The sequence below is a fragment of the Ambystoma mexicanum genome, chromosome 9, assembly GCF_040938575.1.
Source record: "Ambystoma mexicanum isolate Mex_15411 chromosome 9, UKY_AmexF1_1, whole genome shotgun sequence".
In the NCBI taxonomy this organism is placed as follows: Eukaryota; Metazoa; Chordata; class Amphibia; order Caudata; family Ambystomatidae; genus Ambystoma; species Ambystoma mexicanum.
In genome coordinates, this window is record NC_090931.1 from 152,042,574 (window position 1) to 152,062,230 (window position 19,657).

Sequence of the window (19,657 nt, forward strand, 5' to 3'; positions counted from 1 at the left end):
CAATATTTTTTGGAAATGGGGATAAGGATTGAAAATTATCTTTAAGGGTGTAATAATCATAGGATGGCTGAGAGAGAAAAGAGAGGAATCCCCTGGCCCTGTTTGTATACCACTTGTTGATTCCCCTTTTGTTAGGTTTCCTACTCCTGGTCCCCTGCCATAAAGGTACTGAGCTTGACATCCTCCCCTTGGGCCTGAAAGGTCGGGAGAGGAATAGATGTTAGGTTTAAAGTCTTATTGTTGTTTACTCTGACCAACCTGCCTGTCTGTTTTTGTTGTAATGTGGTATTTCCGCCTCTCTTTTGGACCATGGACAATGGGGCTTGCATATCCCATAAAAGCATCAAGGACTTCTTCATCCTTACCTATTATCCTTTTGGGATACCGCGTCACACCTGGGGTATTCCTAAAAAGGCAACCCCGGATGCCCCTACCCAGATGATCCTCCCTCGCTCATCCACCCCCAGGGTTGTGATCCAAGAGCTATGGCCCTCCCCTGGCCACCTGAGTCCCTCGCTCATCCACCCCCAGGGTTGGGATCCAAGAGCTATGGCCCTCCCCTGGCCACCTGAATAGTGGACTCTCAGGGTCTTAATGGGAGAATACCCCTAGGTTTCTCACAAGGGGTTTCCTCTGCGCAGACAGCACACCAGTGCAACACGCGTCTCTATTGGACAAACTTATATAGGTACTATAGCTCCCATTGGCTATCTCTGTGGTAAATGCACAGCCCATACTAAGATGGCAGACGTGATTTCTTGTGGTAACGAAACCACAGAGGCTGAGGCCAAAGGAACAGCATATTTTCCAAATACTTCTAATTTTGAAGTAGAAGATGCTAAGCAAATGTTAGAACGTTGCATGTTGATAAAAGAAGGTTTTACTATGCTATCCATTGTACAGTTAATTGAGCTGCAAGGTCGAGCGTCACAGGAAGAGCAGGATTTATGGAAGAGACGGGGTGTTCTTTATCCCTTATAGAGGCTATATGCATAAGGATAGCACTAGAAAGCCAGTTATGCCTCTGGAATTATTGAAAGTTGTCCTGGATCAGTTTCACTATCCTGCCCATACAACCAGAGAGAATCTTGCTGCCATGATTGCAGAAGACTGGTTTTCACTAAATACATTAGAACATGTTGCACAGTTTATTGTGAACTGCATTTTTTAGAGGTTCACAGCAGGGCATACCTTGCGAACAGTGGGAGGAGCAATCCCTTGACCCAACGGTCCCTTTCCGTATCGACATATAGATTATGCGGATATGTTGCAAACATGCAATGGCTACAGATACATGTTAGTGTTAGTATATCCCTTTTCCAGATGGATTGAGGCAGGTCCATGTAGGCACCCCGAAGTCACATGTGCTGCCACGTCTCTCGTACGTGAGGTGTTTCTTAGATGGAGTGTGTGGGAAGTCCTGCGGTCTGATAATTGGCCACATTTTGTAAATGAGATGTTCAAACAGAGAGCTCTTCCATTAGGCATACAGCACAAGTGTTCGCCTGCCTATCAACCACAGGTGAACGCTATCTGTGAGAGGCTAAAAAGACTCCTTAAAGAAAGGATAGCCAAAATCGAAAGGACCTTAAATAAGAGATGGCTACATTGCCTACCCCTTTCTCTGTTTGCCCTGAGAAAGCAGCCTAGCTCAGATCACCACTTAACTCCTCATGAGTTGGTGACTGGACACCACATGTGAGTACCCCTTGTTCCTCCCACTCAAATAAAAAACGGATGCCCATAGTGTAGCAAAAACATTAGGGGATGAGATGCATGATTATTTGACAAATATGACTACTATTTCTTTTATTTCTCAACAGGTCAAAAAACGGAGGCATGGGTCGAAGATTGATGAAGACAGCAAAATAGTAGATCCTATTGACTTGCTAAAATCACCTAGTTTCTATTCAGGGGACCAAGTGCTTGTAAAATGTTTTGTCTGCACTTGGAATAAGCCCTGCTTTGACAAACCGTACCTAGTATAGAGGGTCAATCCTACTGCTGTTAAATTCAAAGGAAGAAGAGCTTAGCTGCACTTGAATGCCGTAAAGCTTTACAAAGGAGAGACTCGAACCCCTCCTGCACCCAATTACAGTGAAGCAAGAGAAGAAGTTCTGTGCATGTACATGAAATCGGATAGCAAGAGCCAAAACAAAGAGCATGAAATAAAGACAATTTGAACTAAAGACTAATCCTATGTTTAAAGGGAAACAACCAAAGCCTGTAGAGTTTGGAGAGTTACACGAAGACTGCACATGACACTTTATGTTGTCTGAAACGTTATACGCATTTCTGCATGCTGTTTTCGCATACATATTTCGATCTTATCCAGCCTCAGTGAGATAACACGTTAATGTTGTCACTCCTAAAAATAGTCCTATTATTTGTAGGATCATCATTGCAATAATTTAACAATTTTTGTTGTAAACGTGTGGTTTATAAAAGTGACATAAACTGAACGATTGAATTAAAGAGAATGGGAATTGTTTATAATACAGATGGATTGTTTAACAATGAGACCTCTATTTCTATCGCTAACAAAAGCACAAGTGATATTTTCCCTGATATTACCAAACAAATTATCTGATTTAAGAGAGATGCTGGGGAAGATCATGAGGATATAAATTCATATCTGGATAATTCGGCCCATTTAAAGAATAACATGCTGTACCAGCAGATGAAGGACGTGGGGAGGAGAACGTCAGACGAGAGCTGCTATGTGTGTTCTCTTCTCCCTTATGCCACAAGCGCAGCCAAAGCGTTAATTTCAAGAGAAATACCTATACATTATTCAATGTGTGTCAGCCATCTAGCAGCATGCACAACAAGAGGACAATTTGAAGGAAGATGGGCAACCCTACGATGGATGTGGAAAAGAATGTTTCCAAATGAAGATGGTTACATAACCTACGGGCTTTGGCTCATTAGAAATAGATAAATAAAAATAAATAAAAAGTGGCGAAAATGGAAAAAGCCCTAGGTTGGAAAAGTAGAATGGTCCTTTAGCTAAACATTCCCCTCTGTTGAATGTTATGCCAGTACCAATGAGTGACCATGCTATTTTGAATATGACTTTAGAGGTCACTAAGACTGAAATCCCTCAACAGATAGTAAATAATCCCACGGTCAATGCCCAGGGAAACCGACTTCGTTGGATGCTGGGCCACATTCAAAAACAAAATGTTAGGCTGAATAGGGCAGAAGCCAGGGGGATTTCAACGCTTCAGTCTTGTATCTGGAAGCTTGAAACTTCGGTTGCTAGGTATGCACCACAATTTGACTGGCCTGTTATTGTCAGGTGTGGAACTAAAAAGCTGGGAACTCCCCACAATGCCATTACTGACTGTATTAGGAGAGAGATAAAAGTGGACATTCTCTTGGTTAAAAGACACTATTATTCTAGTCATAAAGTGAGAAACCAAGAAATCTTTGTCTTGAAAGGCATATACGCTGAATTACAAATCGTCGCCACAGTAAGGCAAGCGCCACTTGGATGATCATAGATAAACTCATCCAAGAAAGAGACTCTAGAAAATGTTGGCACCTGATACAATCTATCCTGGCTGAGAGTGGGGCCCTGGAAATATGTGCTGTAGATGGGTTCCATTGGGAAACTTTCATCAAGGACAATTATTGGGTGGCACAGGATTTTTCTCTGACCCTACCTCCTAGGTCTATGGTTAATACATAGGTGGGGCTGCTGGTCAAGGATTTGTACCTAAATTATTAGTAAACTGGCAGCTTCTTGGTCAGCTGGCCTGGACAGGCTCTGTAATATCATTTTTAAGAGTGAACCTGAATATTGGGCTGTGGCTTTGCAGCAAATGTTCCTTTTTATTTGTGGGACAGGTATCATTCCCAGGACTTGGCAATAGTCTCTCCTAATCCCGATCCATAAGAAGGGTCCCCAGCATTTTCCTGAGAACTACAGATTACTGGCAATGCTGGACAGTGCCTCTAAAATATTTGCGAAGATGCTACTTGAGACACTGTCAAAATGGGAAAAAACAGTGCTCTTCTCAATATTACTCAGACGCGATTTAGGTAAAACTGCTCCACAAGCAACCCCTTGTGGGTTTTACTCACCTTAATTTCAGATACTTTACTAGCTCTGGACCAGGCATTGTATATGTGCTTTGTAGACTATAGCTCAGCATTCAACAATGTATATCAGGGGAAACTCTGGTTTAAGCTGGAGAGTTGGAGTATAGACGATTCTGGCCTGTACTTCCTGAAGCTGCTACATAACAATACAAAGGTACAGATCCACCTTTCACAAACTGGCAATCTGGGTACATCTATTTCTACCAACAGTGGGCTGAAGCAGGGTTGTGTGCTTGCCCCTACTCTAAGTAATGTGTATGTATCTGTTTTCGAACAGCGCTTAAGATCAGTTAATAATGATCCTTCCAGATCCTTCCAGATTCGGATTGGAGGCAATTTGTTGCCTCGCCAATACCGATGACACTGTTATTTTTGACCGCGCAGCTTTAGGGTTACAACGTTCTTTGGATGCACTAACTGTCTATGCAAGGGAAATGGCCTTAGGGTAAATGCCATCAAGAAAAAAAATCACGACTACTGGGAAGTGAGCGTATGGCGCTCCGATTAAGGCCTGGAAAGTATATTTCCAGCCTTTGGGACAGGTTGCTGAATATAAATATCTGGGCATGACAGTTAAGGTCTTGAAAGACCAGTCCCATATGGGAAAGATTGTTTTCAGCAAGGCCTGGACTAAAGGGCTTAATTTTAGGAGTATTGTCAATAGGTTGGGTGGGGGGTCTATCGAGGCTAAGCTGAAAGTTTAAAAGCAATCTATTATACCGGGGATACTATATGTCCTGGAGGTACTCCCAGAGAGATATGTTGGATGGCCGGAAGGGCATGAGGCGAAAATACTTTGCTCTTTGTTGGGCCTACCTTGTTCGGTTCCAGTGCAGGCAGTTAGGCTCGAACCTGGATTACAGTCACTGACTTCTTTGTGGATATCTGCTGTTTGCAGACTGTGGGCCAAGTTCATCTTGGATGTTTCTTATGAGCCAAATCTTTTGAACCTTACAGTATAAAATTCACGGAGGGTGACCAGGAGTACATGGTTTCGTGGGCCGGAGAAAACTGTATTGTCTAATTTCTCGGTCATTGGACTGAGTGCTGTCCCTCAGTCAATGATTGAATTCCATCTAGCTAAAATTGAGGATAAGACGCAAGTTATGGTAGCACCTTGGCTACTGATAAGTTGGTTTTGCGACCCAGATATGTTCAATTTACCCACTAAGGCCTGCTTGGGGATAGCTATCTAATCACATATCACTCTCCCTGAGTGATATATTTTGTACTTTACCTAAGGTTCAATATTTTACCGGTCTTGGCTTATACTGGGGCATGGGCAGGACTGCCTTGAGAGATGAGAACTTGCAGGTTATGTGGTGTAACAATTGAGACCTCTCTGCATATCCTGACCCAATGCCCGAGATTACAATCTATGTATGATAAGGGGTACGCGATATATACAATCTGATCCATTCTGGAGCCTTTTGTATGGGGCGTAATCCCTTGTCCTTACTGCTGGGCTATATCACATTTGGAAAAAGGTGAAACCAGATTATATGATTGAGCTTTTATGTTACAGTTGTTTTTCTTTCATGCACACTTTTTCTAATTTCTTAATGTATTTATGTAGTGTGGAAGGTTAATTTAACCATATGCACTTAATAACATTTTTTTTTTAAACAGGAAAATGAGAATGCTTCTATATTCATTCAGTGGTATGACTGGAGAACAGGTAAAGACTGTTGAACAAAAGAGACTGAACTGTGCAGACACATGGGAAAGAACAGTATTGCCAGGATGCTGCGAGAGGCCTCAGCTATTGGTATATGGACGAGTGCCACCGGTACAGGATGGGAAGACAGAATGTTAGCATACAGTGCGCATTTATTGATGACGGCAACAGTAAAAATAGTGAAAATAGTGAATGAAAAATGCCTAAAGTAATCGACGTTCCCAACTTAGAGATGATACATTCCTCTCAGAACATGAATCTATCCCTATCCGCCACGATTAAACCAACCAAATTTCTCCCGCCGCTTATACTCTGCCCTCTCGAGTCACACGTTAAACAAACCCTGTTACACCCAAACCTAGAACTAGGCCCTAGCAACCTTCACTTTAACCTAACCAGACAAACCAACTTGTTAGACACTGCTACTCCCTCCCAATGGATTAAGTTATTCGGCACTAAACCAACAGCGAATCAACACTGCCGTGGTGACCTCAGAAATGAGAGACTAGGCTCTAGACTCGCGACACAATCATCGGCAGTGAGATCAGGCTCTAGATCTACCAGGCATTCATTTTCAGTGGACTTACCTCAAGAGAAAGTCTGCATACCACTTTGTTCCAACAAATCTACACCTGACTCCACTTTGCCAGAGCAACTTCCCCATGCCACACCTAACACACTTCAGAACAAAAAAGTTTCAAGAACTCAGAGAAGGTCCGCACAACCTATCCCCAGGACACGAACCCTTACATCAAGGGTGCTTTAATAAATGCGAAATCCATTATCCCGCATGCTACAGATATAGCAGACATTATTAAAAAGGGAGATATGGACTTCCTTGCTATATCAGAGACTTGGCCGCATGCCGCTGCAGGACCCACACTCCTGTTGGCCATTTCCGACACCTACACCATTCTAGGAGCAGATAGAGAAACGTCAAAAGGCAGAGGGATTGCCTTCATCGCTAAGGCAAGCCTTGCGCTCAGAGTAACTATTGCCCCCACGGTCAAACCATGCGAATTCCTCACAGTTAAAATAGCCACCTCCAAAGTCAGTACTTTAACTATCTACCTAATATACAGACCTCCGGGCCCCATTGGGTCCTTCGAGGAGGACATTATCACTATACCTTCGGACAAGACTAAACCCACCTCACAAATTGTATTGCTAGGTGACTTTAATTTAGGATTTGTGGACTCTAACGACCATTCAGCTAAACTACTTGCTGAGTCACTAGCAGAACTAGAATTCACTCAAAGAGTCGTCCAACCTACCCATGAGAAAGGGAGAACATTATATTGGGTGGCTGGCCTCAATTGCAAAACTCCATCACAGCCATCTAACGCCAGCCTTGGACAGATCACTTCCTAATCTCCTTCACTATCTGCACTAATCGGCCAGCCAGCAAACCCAAAATAAAGGCCAAACCTCTCCTTATGAGAAATAAACAAAATATCACTACTGACAAGCTGCTGCCTATCTTGGTCCCAACCCTGAACTCATCTATTTCGCAAGACCCAGCAGAATCATCGATCTTTATAATAACATCATGACCCAAGCTTTACACTCCATTGCCCCACTTAAATTTTGAAACAGCAAACCTAAAGAACACCTCAATGCTTGGTTTACCCCTCAGCTAAAAGCCCTAAGGCTTGAAAAAAGGAAAATGGAAGCCAATTGGAAAAACCTACCCTCAAAAGAAAACAAAGATAAGGTGATTGAAATATCCACGAATTACAAAGCTGAGATCATTCACTCTAAACAAGAAACCTATAATGAAAGGATCCAGCTGTCCAGCTCTAGTACAAAGGAACTATTTGCTATCCTCAGAGAGCTAGAATCACCTATTGCCCCTGACGATTCTTGCCCAAAAAACAGAAAATGGTGTACAGACATCCAAAATGCTCTTTCTAACAAAATTGTCACCCTCGAGAGCAAAATAGCAGCCAAAAGACTAAACCTCTCTAATTCAGAGACCTCCCAGAGACCGCAAAAAACCCAGCCCTCACCTATCTCCAAGAATTAAAATTCGCTTTAGTCACATCTGATGAAGTTAAAAAAATCATTGCATCCCTCAAACCCTCGAGATGCCAAGGTAACCTCTGCCTGCCCCAAATAATCAAGGAACCAGCCAGAGACCTTGCCCCTTTCATTACTAAATTAATAAACGCTTCATTTAGGACTTGCCAAGTACCAACTAACCTCAAGAGCGCGTGGCTTCTGCCTCTACTTAAGAAAGCAACCCTCGAACCTACTATTCCAATGAATTATAGGCCTATAACGACGGTACCGTTCTTAATTAAAATAATAGATACAGCGGCATACCTTCAAATCCAGCGGTACCTAGAGGTTAATAATCTCCTAGGGCTTAGACAATCAGGCTTTAGGCCTCTCCATGGAACCGAAACGGCCCTGATAGACTTGAAAATGCAAATTGATGAATTGAAAGATAACAAACAATGTCCTCTACTCCTCCTTCTATACCTCTCAGCTGCTTTTGATTTGGTAGAACACAATATACCTTGAGAACACCTATCATCAGCGGCAAACTTCTCACAAGAAGCTGCGGACTGGATCAAATCCTTTCTAAGCAACAGATCGATGAGAGTCTTCTCTCCTTCTGATGCAGCAGACCCAGTCCCTATTACATGGGGAGTGCCACAAGACTCTTGCGTCCCTCCGACCATGTATAATGTATTTACCAAGCCACTCTTTGACAAATTGGATCATTTGGGTGTCATGTACACAAACTATGCTGATGATACCCAGATACTCATGCCTCTATCAGGTAACTATGACACATACCTTGCCTTACTAAACAAAATCTATCTCATCATCCAGGCATGGATGGCAGTCCATAGCCTCTACAACAACCAACAGGAGTAACAAGGGATAACAGGCGTATCTCAGTCCTATGGTCTGGCCTGTATATAACCTAATATTCATTTAAACGTCAAAGACCATAGAACTCGTGAATCTGTGTTAGAGAGTTCATGTCTACAATTGGTTAGCAAAAGTTCATTTGTTACCTATATCTAAACAGGAGGACCACATATCCATATTTCACGACAATGTGTGAGGAGAAAGAATTCAATTCTACTCACTAGGACATAATACAATCATAAATATTTTATTCATATATCAACTTTATATATAAAAAAACACATATAAAAATCAATTTTAAAGTCCTAAAAATTCAAAAATTCCTCAGAAGTACCTATGACAGTGCAAATCTAGAATCAGTTAGTGATCAAATAACTCATCTGATAAGGTACCACAACAATATCATATCTCAAAGTAAGAATACCTCAGACATACTTCATTCATACACACTCGCACATTCTAACCTTATCATTTTTAATACATTCAAATCTAAACAGTTATATCACAAATATAAAACAAATATCTAAAATACAATCACAGGTCACTATTGTTCGGAAAAAATGACAAATCAACAACCTTCTGAGGTATAAATCGCTACTGCTGTTGTGATTTGATCTAATTTTAACAATACTATACAACATAGGATTGATTTCCCCAACCCAACATGTTTCTTTCTGTACTCGGATTATTATGCAGAAATTCTTCAGGGGTTAAGTATATCTTGTGTATTCAGAACTGAGATATTTTTCAATGTAGACCACCGTACAGTAGCATGAACTCACCTATAAAAAACAAACAAACACAGAAACATACTCAATCAGGCTATAAATGCAATAATTTACTGATTGATATAAGCTAACTTCGTACTATTAATGAATGAAGTGCACAAAAGAGGTAATTTCTAACCCCTACAACATCGTCTTCTGAACAGAAGAGGTCACTTTTACCAAATGGTAAAGTAACTAGGAGACCAACTCAATTGGTCTAATCCTAACATACTACCACTATTGTGATCATCGTTAGACTCACCCATATCACCAGAACTATATGGTAATTTTAGACACATTGTGGTGGTGTCTTTAATATTTTAATCCTAGTTGTCATACGACATACGTCACAAATGAGGGCGAACAATTACCTTATAACCCCATCACCAGATATGGTTCTGTGTTACATAAAACCAACCGGTGGATATTAAAACACAATGTGTCATATACTTCAAAAGCATCATGAACTCACTGTTAGAGAGCAATTCCAACTCTTTAAGGTTTATATCTCTGAGCAATTTCATATCTCGGCATCAGTTGGTTCCAGTCTACTGTTTTATAAATCAATGTAGCTGCTATTCGGCCCCTCGTAATTGGAGAACTTACGTGTCCAGTATACTTTGGACAATCTCTACAGAAAAGAAAGAATAACAAAACAATGGCATGAAGGCCATCCAAACCCTTTTATGATGTCAAGTTTCTTTTTAAAAAGGGTATACAGCCAGGATCTATTATTAATACAATCTATCTTACGATCTTAACAAGGTGGCCGTGGCAGTACCCACCTTGTCACTGACTGTGATCAATACTGGCAGTATTCATTGTGTAGAATATCAACTCAACAATAAGATGTCATGGGCAACCAGTGGAGCGAGTTTTCCTCTTATTACGTTCCTCATTTATGCGCCCAATCTGTGTGTATGACAAAGCGGGAACCATATTATAGTTCGAAAGGTTCAAACTCGAACTCTTTTTTACATTTTAAATCCCTTCTAAGTTATGTTAGTTGTCCGATAACTGTAAGGCTTTGCGTTTTAGTAAAACAATCTAGATACGCATACGTTCTCAATACACAAAAGAGTATCAGTAATTCCATAATCTATAATTACACTTACCGAAAGACATACATTGTGTCCATCGTCAGTTGTTTTCCGTATAGCCGACTCCGTCTGCGAAGCAGTACTTGGGCTTTAAATACGTTCTAAGGTCTAGCGTATAATCACATGACCGTCGCGTATCGAGCGTCATTAGATCCAAGGGATTAGCAACAAATGCATGATAGTTCGTGCGTTTCTGACATCGGTGTCAGACCCATCCGCCTATCTAAAATTTTCACTTGGCATTAGCGAGCCCCTCTATGTTGTTATTGTCAGAGGGCCCGGGCCCTACTCCCTGTTATTTACGTGCAACAAAGTGCGGGCGGACAATATAACGGGATCACTATGTTTCTCAAGCGTACAACTCTTTATATCGTAACATCGTCCATAGCCTCTGCCTGAATGATGAGAAGACTGACATTCTGATATTAGGTGCACCTACTAACATGAGTAAACTTGATGCCTAGTACTCTTCATTCAACATAGACGGCAATATCATCAATACTGCTAAGGAAACTAAAACTCTTGGTTTCTACCTTAAGTCCACTCTGAACCTGCGGAAACAAGTTAATGCTACAGCCTTCGCCACGTTTTACACATGTAAACTCATACATGCTTGCAAACCATACCTATCGACTAACAGCTGCATTATACTTGCAAGAGCGTTAATCTTGTCTAAACTTGATTACTGTAACACACTTTATGCAGGAGTTAACAAACACATCCTCAACAAACTTCAAATATTACTAAATAATGCTCTCAGAAAAGCCTTGAGCATCCCAAGGAGAGATCATATTTCAGAAATCAGAAGGAATCACAAATGGCTCTCCATCAAGGACAGGACCAATTTCAAATTAGTAATTAGTCTCCATTACGTATAAATGTATTAACAATGCTGCTCCACAGTACCTAAGTGAGAAAATCATCAAAAAAAACCTCATCCCGACTAACCAGGTCCACCAACACCTTTTGCATCACAGTTCCACGGTTCAACCTAAAAAGAGCTGGAGGTAATAGCTTCCCTGAGCAAGCTGCCCAAGCAGATGCCCTACCCATTCATCTACGTACCGATCAGTCCTTCCAAAGCTTTACGACCAACATTAAAAAAGTGGCTATCCACGAATTACATTGCTGCCCGGAATATTTAGAGTTTCTGAGTCCTCTATCACTCTCTCTCCTGATCATGCACTTGTCCATGGACCTCTATAATTCCTCACTGTTAATGTGTTATTGCCACTTCACTTGACTTGCCTCTGCTTTTAGCCTACATTTGCTTCTCCCTACATATATTGTATGTATGGTATGTTCCTATTTGCCTGTGCCTGGACTTTATTGCATGTATTAATTGCGATTCTAAGCTGTCTTGTAATGCGCCAAGATACCTTAGGGTGTGGCGCGCTTTATAAATCAATAAAACAAACAAACAAACAAAACAATCATGGTGGCCTATGTGACGATGGACTATACATTGTTACAGAAGCCAATCAGCTGCTGTTTTTCTACTATTATCTGTATTATACGTAGTTAGAGATTGTTCCAGGCGTGCCTACCATAATAAGGGGCAGCCAATGATGTACTAACAACTAAATAAACTATAAGTATATATATTTCCTTTAACCTATCTCTCTGTCTGATAGGGCTTTACTCTTTGCCACATAGGATGACGTCATAGCTGATCTATATTGATGTATAGAGACTTTGTGTGACTGAAATGTATTTGAGAGTGTGTGAGCTGCGATTTGTTATGCTTGCCAGATTTCCCTACTTTATTGATCTGATAATAAAGTAGTACTTTGCCATATTCTTTGAGTATGTCTGGTTATTTGGGCCTGAAATCAGTTATTGTAGTACTCCCGTCCAGCACTGGTTTGGCTCCAGGTGCTACTGCACACAAAGTTTAGGAGGGTAGCAGGGGCAGTATACGATGGCAGCATCAGGGACAAAGGGTAAAGGGGATAAGGGTGGAGAAAGGATGAGATGACAGCAGGAAGGAAAAAGGATGGGGCAGTAGGGGACAAGAAAGACGGAGTATGTAGTGGGGAAAGGGATTGGTGTTGCATTGAGTTAAGAGGGTGCGATTGAGAGGGGGCAAATTAATGGTTGGGGGCAGCAGGGTGTAGAAAGGGTGAGGTGGCAATTGTAGGAACAAAGGGCATGAGGGCAAAATGGCTAAAGAATTGAAGTCAGTATGGAGGAGAAAGGGTGATCTGGCAAGTCAAGGGACAATGAGCGAGGTGTCAGAAGGGTGGAGAAAGGACGAGATGGCAGAAGCACAAAGGATTGGAGGGAAGCATGGGGGAGAAATTGAGAGGTGGCAGCAGGAGGGACAAAAGGGGAGAGGTCATAGGGGGAAGTATGAAATAGCAGCTGGGTAAAATGGTAGGACTGCACCAGAGATGAGCAAGGATGAGATGTCAGCATACGGGAGAATGGGTGAGAGGGCAAAAGGAATGAGAATGAGTGCAAGGGCAGCAGTGGCTGGCAAAGACCAGAGGACAGAAGGGGCACAGTAGGAGGTTCTAAAAGGAGAGATGACGGTGTAGCTGGAAGGAGACAGTGGGTGAAAATCAGAAGAATAGATGACATGGTTGAAGGGGGAATAGCATGTGATGCTGAGTGGACAGCAGGAGGCGGATGGGAGATCCGGTGTCAGGTTCCCCTCAGTTTACAAGCTTGAAAAGGGCCTTGGGTGCTCAGGGAAGGAGGGAAATTCAAGAAGAGTGCTTGTTTTTTTAAACCTGTAGGTTTTTAGAACACTTACCATAGTCCAAACTTTCCTTAACATTCATTATGTAGGAGGCAGGAGTGACCCCAGCCCAAGATGGAGGCAGTGATCCATAAAGGTGATTGGTTGAATTGCATCAATGAGGTAGTTTGATATCTTGTAAAAGATTTTAAACTGCCTTTCATTCAGACATCTGACTAAGAAAGTCACAGCAAATCAAGCTACAGAGGAAATCCATAGATGCCAAAGAGAAAATCAGTCAAGGACCAAATCCAAGTTGAAAGTGTGAGCAGACAAAAGGATCAAAGCACGGGCAGCTGCAGCAACTGGAAAGCTAAGTGAATTTGTTTCAGAAATGTTATGCTATAAACCTGTATTGATATAGTTTACTTATAAATGTTTTGGACTATACAGTTTTGAAGCTGCAAGGAGGACAGCGTTCCTTTTCTAGTGAAGCAGAATTTTGTGAAAAGTATAATGCTTTGTTTAAATCTGCGTGCAAGTACTAACTCAATCTACACGTGCGAGGCGAGCAGAGTTGTAGAGAAAGCTAAACATATTGTGCCCGAGGACTACTGCTAATCTATGCGTGCGAGGCTAAGCAGCAAAATAGTGGGTCAGCGGCTTTCTGAGAAATCAGAGGAGGTGCCGGAAGCCCATCTGAGTGAAGGACCTCTTAACACACTCGAACGTAACACGCACATCTCGTTTTGAAAGCCTCAAAAAGTAAACAAAGTCGTAGATTCATTTGTGTCTGGAAAAAGATCATGGGTGATGTCATGCAACGTTAAGAAAAGACAGCACAGAGTTTTGGGAGCAGCGCGGAAAAGAAAAACTCTTTTTGCACAAGCCTGAAGTATCTCGTCCGAAGTAGGTAGCCAGTGAAGTATTGGCTGGCAAAAGCTAAATGTAAATAGTTGAACATTTAGGACTAGAGCATTGAAAATAAAATTACACATTTTCAAGTCACAAATTACACAGGCTAAAAAGGAAAGAGTATCAAGACTTTATTCTGGAAAATTCAGTTAGTAAAGGCTACAGTGAAGAAAAGTTGTCAAGTCCAGACAGTTACATGAAAGCCAAGGTCTAATAAGACGACAGCTAAAGAACCACTGAAGGTTTCAAGTCTAGAGTTTTCTGAAAGGAGTTTTTGGACATTACAGTAAAAGAAACAGCACGGTGCTCTTACTAGCCTTTCAGCTGGAAGCAAAGACAGTTCCGGTATAGCAGAATTATAATGGGGGTTTACAAGAGAAATACAGGACGCACACATAAGGGTTTGCAAATAATCTTAAGTATGTTTATTCACAGGATAGTGAGTCATCAAGTTGAATGCAAGGTTTTTTTTAGACCGGCGGGCAGAGACTTGAGTTTGTTATTTTATCAACTTCCACTTTCCCCTCAGAGTTGCAAATCCTGCAATTCTGTTTCTGAAGATTGTAGAGTGGGCAAGCCCAAGGGGGTCTATGGGCTCATCGTCATTCCTGCAGGAAGGAAAATGTGGGACCTGATATCTGGTAGGAAGGCTAACAAACATGAGTGGGTCTGGTCTTTCCAAGTACACTGTTGGCACACTTACGACTTGCAGTGTAAATTATTTTCAAGCTGGAGAGGCTGTAACCAAATTGGCTACAAAAATGAAAAGGCAAAAACTCTTTGTCACGGCCTGAATGTACAAATCCATTCACAGGGTGCTGCTATATTAAATGGATGGCACATGCCAATAACACATTTAAGACACATTTCGGAATCATTTCAAACATGTTGGGACAGCAAAAAGTGGTTGGCTTAGTGACTGCTATTTATTAACTGTATGTATGAATCACTTCTAACAGACACAAACTTTAACTATCATTGGTAAAGCATATAAACAGAGAAATACACAAATTGCATTGTTGAATGCACTCTCAGACAATTGACATATCAATACATATACATGTAGTAAAAGGCAACTGCTGTGCTGCATAAACATGGTAAATAAGAGACTGCAAAAACCAATATCTTACATAAGCTTATAACAAAATGAGTGACCCACAGAACTCGAGTCTGGTGTAGTCAGAAAGAAATGGTGTATATTTCTGACTGTACAAGATTACATTGTTGACTCCCAACCATTTCAAAGGAATTGTTCTGGATGCAGGGGTGACCCATACGTGGTCACAGTGGGTGCGTAAAGACCAATCCAAGGTTGAATGCAAGGTTTTTCTGAGACCGGTGAGCAGAGACATGAATTTGTTATTTTATCCACTTCCCCTTTCCCCTCAGAGTTGCCAATCCTGCAAAACTGTTTCTGAAGATTGCAGAGTAGGCAAGCCCAGGGGGGTCTGTGGGTTCATTGTCATTCCTGCAGGAAGGATGAGCTTGGACCTGATATCCGGTAGGAAGGTGACGTGGTGAGAGGGCAGCCAGCGGGAGAGTGTTTTGGAGGGCAGCATTTTCCAGGCAGCATGAGGGATGGCAGGTGGACTGATATAACACGGGGAACAGGGTGGGATGGAAGCAGACATGTTAGGAGGGCATTAGGGTGGAGACCAGGTGGGAAGACACAAAGGCTGTTGTAGCCTGCAGGATTATTGCTTAATTGCAAGTCAAATAATAAAAAAAGAATAAATAAAGCATACTTTACATAAGAAAAAGGACAACGCCTAGAGAATTGATTTATGAAAACTTTCTCACCTCCTTTTCTCCGCAGATGTTGCTGATTATGGAGCTTGATGCTGGGCTTGATGACGGGCCAAGGACGGCCACTACCCCTTTTGGGAGAATCTGGCACACTGTGGGAACACAAGAATGAGAGAATGAGGGGAAAGTTATGTTTTCCTTTTATTTTACAGTCCTATTGACCGTGTAATAACTGCATTAGGACATCAATACAGCAGTAAGCAGACTGAGCTTTTTAGATGAAATTTGAAACATAGGCCATATCTAATGCCTTGTGTCCAATATTAGGACTCAGTCTGCATTTTCCATACTAAGAGCCACACCGTCATTCATTACCAATTTTAATAGTTTTTCTTTAGACCCAACCAAGAATATCGCAACTAAGCGCTAGAACTTGGGGGGGGAGCATTACCGGTCGGGTAAGGCCCCCTGGGCAAGAGTTATAAGCCGCAGCGGAGCAAAGACTTTAACATAGCTCTGGGAGCATTACCGACCCGGTAATGCCGCCGCCCCCCCGAGGGTTCTATTGCTAATACTACCCTGGCACGTTGTACCGGGATACTAATAGCATTTTTATTCAGGTTGATGAACGGCATGTAAACCATTTGTCAACTTGAGCAACAAAAAAAAGAAAATGGCCACTAGGCATCGGGGAGAAGGGACTATGCAAAGTCCCTTCTCCCTTTACATGGTGGATATTAAAAGATATGAAAAACAAAACAAACAAAACGCTTGTCATGGATTGGCTAAATATAATCCCTTCTCCCTTTCCATGGTGGCCAATCTAAGAAAAGGGAAGGAACTTGAGAGACGTGGCGCACGTGGCCCTCGAAGACAGGTAGGTCTTTGTTGTGCTGGAAACGACTTGGTGAGGGCCTATAAGATTGTTCGTTCCAATCTAATTGTCCCTCGACAGGTACTAATGTGCATTAATTTGTGTTTCAAGAAACTTGCTGCATCCACCACTGCAAGATTCTCAGATCCTGACTCACAAACATCTGCACTACAGCAAGTCAGAAGAATATCTGATTTGCACCTGATACTTTACACCCAAGTTGCAAAGCCTAACTTTGAACCAATCTGCAGATGCCCAGGAGCATCTCTGAGATGCTCATGTGCAAATGTGATTTACAAAAAATGGGTACGAGCATCTTAGCGAGGACCCATCCATCTCCATATTTGATGTAGTTTATGTTTTGCGGATCAGGTTTAAGGTAGCAGAAACAATCAAAGCTGCTTACGGGTAATTCCTCATTTGCAAAGGTGCAGTTCCTTTGGGAATTGAGCTCTGAGAATCACAATCTTTCCATCATTTCCCAGTTAAAAATCTTGCTATGTTCAACATTTTAGATTTTTTTTTTTGCATTCTCATCCTCAAACCAAGCATATCACTATACCCAGCACTCTCAATCCTAGAATATAGCTACATGCAAAACTCCTGCGAAGGGGGTCAGCCATAAGCCCTCCTTTACAGTAGCTCTAGTGATCCATTCTACTTCACTTGCCAGACTCAAACACCCTACTTAGAAATCAGGTCCTTCATCTTTAAGAGATCAAAGTTGCAGTCCCTGGAACTTGCTCAGAGTGTTTTGATACAATTCTTCCATTGGCATAGCTGACTGAAGGAATCACTCAAGCAAGTTATCAAAACTTTCAGAATTCACCCGACTACCGTGTCGTTCTTAGGAAACAGATCAAAGAGAAATGCATGTGCAGTGACTGCAAAAGGGAGAAAATACAACAATACTTTCCTGAGTCAATCACATTATGGGCACAATGTTACAATTTCCCCATGACAAAAGCATATCATGCTTGCAATAACTGGATTATCAAAAGTGTTCCTATTTTATAAATCGCAAGCTGGGGAGGACGTGGGCAAAGTTCAAAGAAGGGCATGCCAGAAGAGCTCCACAGATTCCGAGCCATTGCAACATCTTAAATGGAGGCAGGTCTTTATATAACCTCAGGATATACCCCTCTCAGCCCAAAGGACCTCAGGCACATTGCCCAAACACAGGCTACGTCAGCCTAGACTACATAGGTTGCATCCTTGACTCTAAGTACCACTCCCAGGGGAGGAGAGATAGTTCTATAAAAGTCACTTCCCTCAAAATAGAAGTGTGGGGTGTTAGAGAAGGAGCTGCATGGTGCCTTGTGGAGAAGATTGGCGAGAAAGAGGGCTTCTGAGATGAGAAGAGGTGAAAAGAGATTGTTGCAGGTTGGAGGGAGATAGAGTTACTAGAATAGGAGGAGGGGTACCATCCGGAGGTAGAGTTATTTAAGGAGGAGGAGGATTACCATCTAGATGGAGAGTTCTTGGAGGAGGGTAAACATATAAGAACGTTGGTAGTGGGTAGCAGAGACTAATACTGGAAAGGAGAAGAGAGGAGTTTGTCCAGCTGGTTAGACAGAGAAAACCCTTTACTCAGCTTGAGAAGGAAGGAGGCAAGCACACAACCGCTATAGTGGACAGCATAGGAATGTTCCAATGGGCCAATCTGAGCAGGGGCAGTTACGAGGGGTGGGTGGAGAAATGAGATTGAGCAACTCTGCCAGGAGCCAGGAAGTTTATGACTAGGCGCCGTCCCCTCTGCACAGAAACACAAGCAACCACAAACATGTTTCAGCCTTCTCAAACCTAGAATTTGTTAAAGATTGCCTGGTCTATTTTCCACTTGGTTTAACAGCTGGAACTAGACTGTTTCCATTGGTGGCCAGACAAAGACTGATTTGCATATGGGTGGTCCCCTTCTGCAATGGCACAGACATACAAAGAAATGATGAACCGGTTCTCAAATCTAACACTCCCACTGTCCTCATTCTCCTTGATCTCTCCTCTGCGTTTGACACGTTTAACCACAGCATCCTGATATCATGGCTTTGTGACACCTTAGGAGTCACAGGTCAGGCTCTGGCTTGGTTAACCTCTTTTCTCGCCGACCGCCCATCCCAGGTCGAACTTGGTGACTTTCTCTCAACTATAACCCTCTCAACCTGCGGCGCTCCCCAGGGTTCCAACCTATCCCCCTTGTTCTTCAACGTCTACATGGCTGCCCTGCCACATGTGATTGCCACTTTCACCTCTAATTTCCAGTATTATGCAGATGACACGCAGCCATCCTTCAGGCTACTCTCAGCCGCCTCTTCCTCCTCACACATACCTGACTGTCTGTCCGCTATTCAGTCATGGTGTGCTGCAAACGACCTTTGTCTCAATTCCAGTAAAACTGAGATTGTTCGTATTTGGAAACCTGCTCCCACTTCCCACCTCTCACTCTGGCTGCCCTCCCCTGGCCATGCGCCTACCGCCACCTGTGAAGCTAAAAACCTTGGGGTCATCTTCGACTCTGCTCTCTCCTCTCACATTTCTGACATTTCAAAAAAGTCTAACTATCAACTACACTTCCTTAGAGGCACTCTACCTTTTCTCACCTTCCCTCAGTGGCTCATCATCTCCAGGGCCCTAGTTCTCTACTGCTACAGCCTCTTCCTCAACCTCCCTGCTTCTGCCCTGCACCCTCTGCAGCTCATCCAGAACAGAACCGCAAGGCTTATCCTTGGCCTCAAGCCCAGGGACTGCATCTCTCTGGTGCTGAAATCCCTTCACTAGCTCCCCGTGACTGCAAGGATCAAATTCAAGTCCCTCTGCATTGTCCACAAGGCTTTCTGGGGCCTGGGACCTACTTACCTTCAACATTGCCTTCCTAAATACTGTCCCTCTTGAGACGGCCGCTCTTCT

At 42.5% G+C, this 19,657-nt stretch overlaps 1 protein-coding gene across 2 annotated transcripts in view; it reads right to left on the reverse strand.

Annotated features, from left to right (window-relative positions):
- GRIK4 (glutamate ionotropic receptor kainate type subunit 4) overlaps positions 1 to 19,657 on the reverse strand; it is a 2,031,531-nt gene that overhangs the window by 766,637 nt on the left and 1,245,237 nt on the right. For both annotated transcript variants that reach the window (XM_069614332.1, XM_069614333.1), the window contains exon 4: positions 15,934 to 16,031. In XM_069614332.1, coding sequence (XP_069470433.1) covers positions 15,934 to 16,031 — 98 coding nt within the window. The remainder of the gene's footprint in view (positions 1 to 15,933; positions 16,032 to 19,657) is intronic.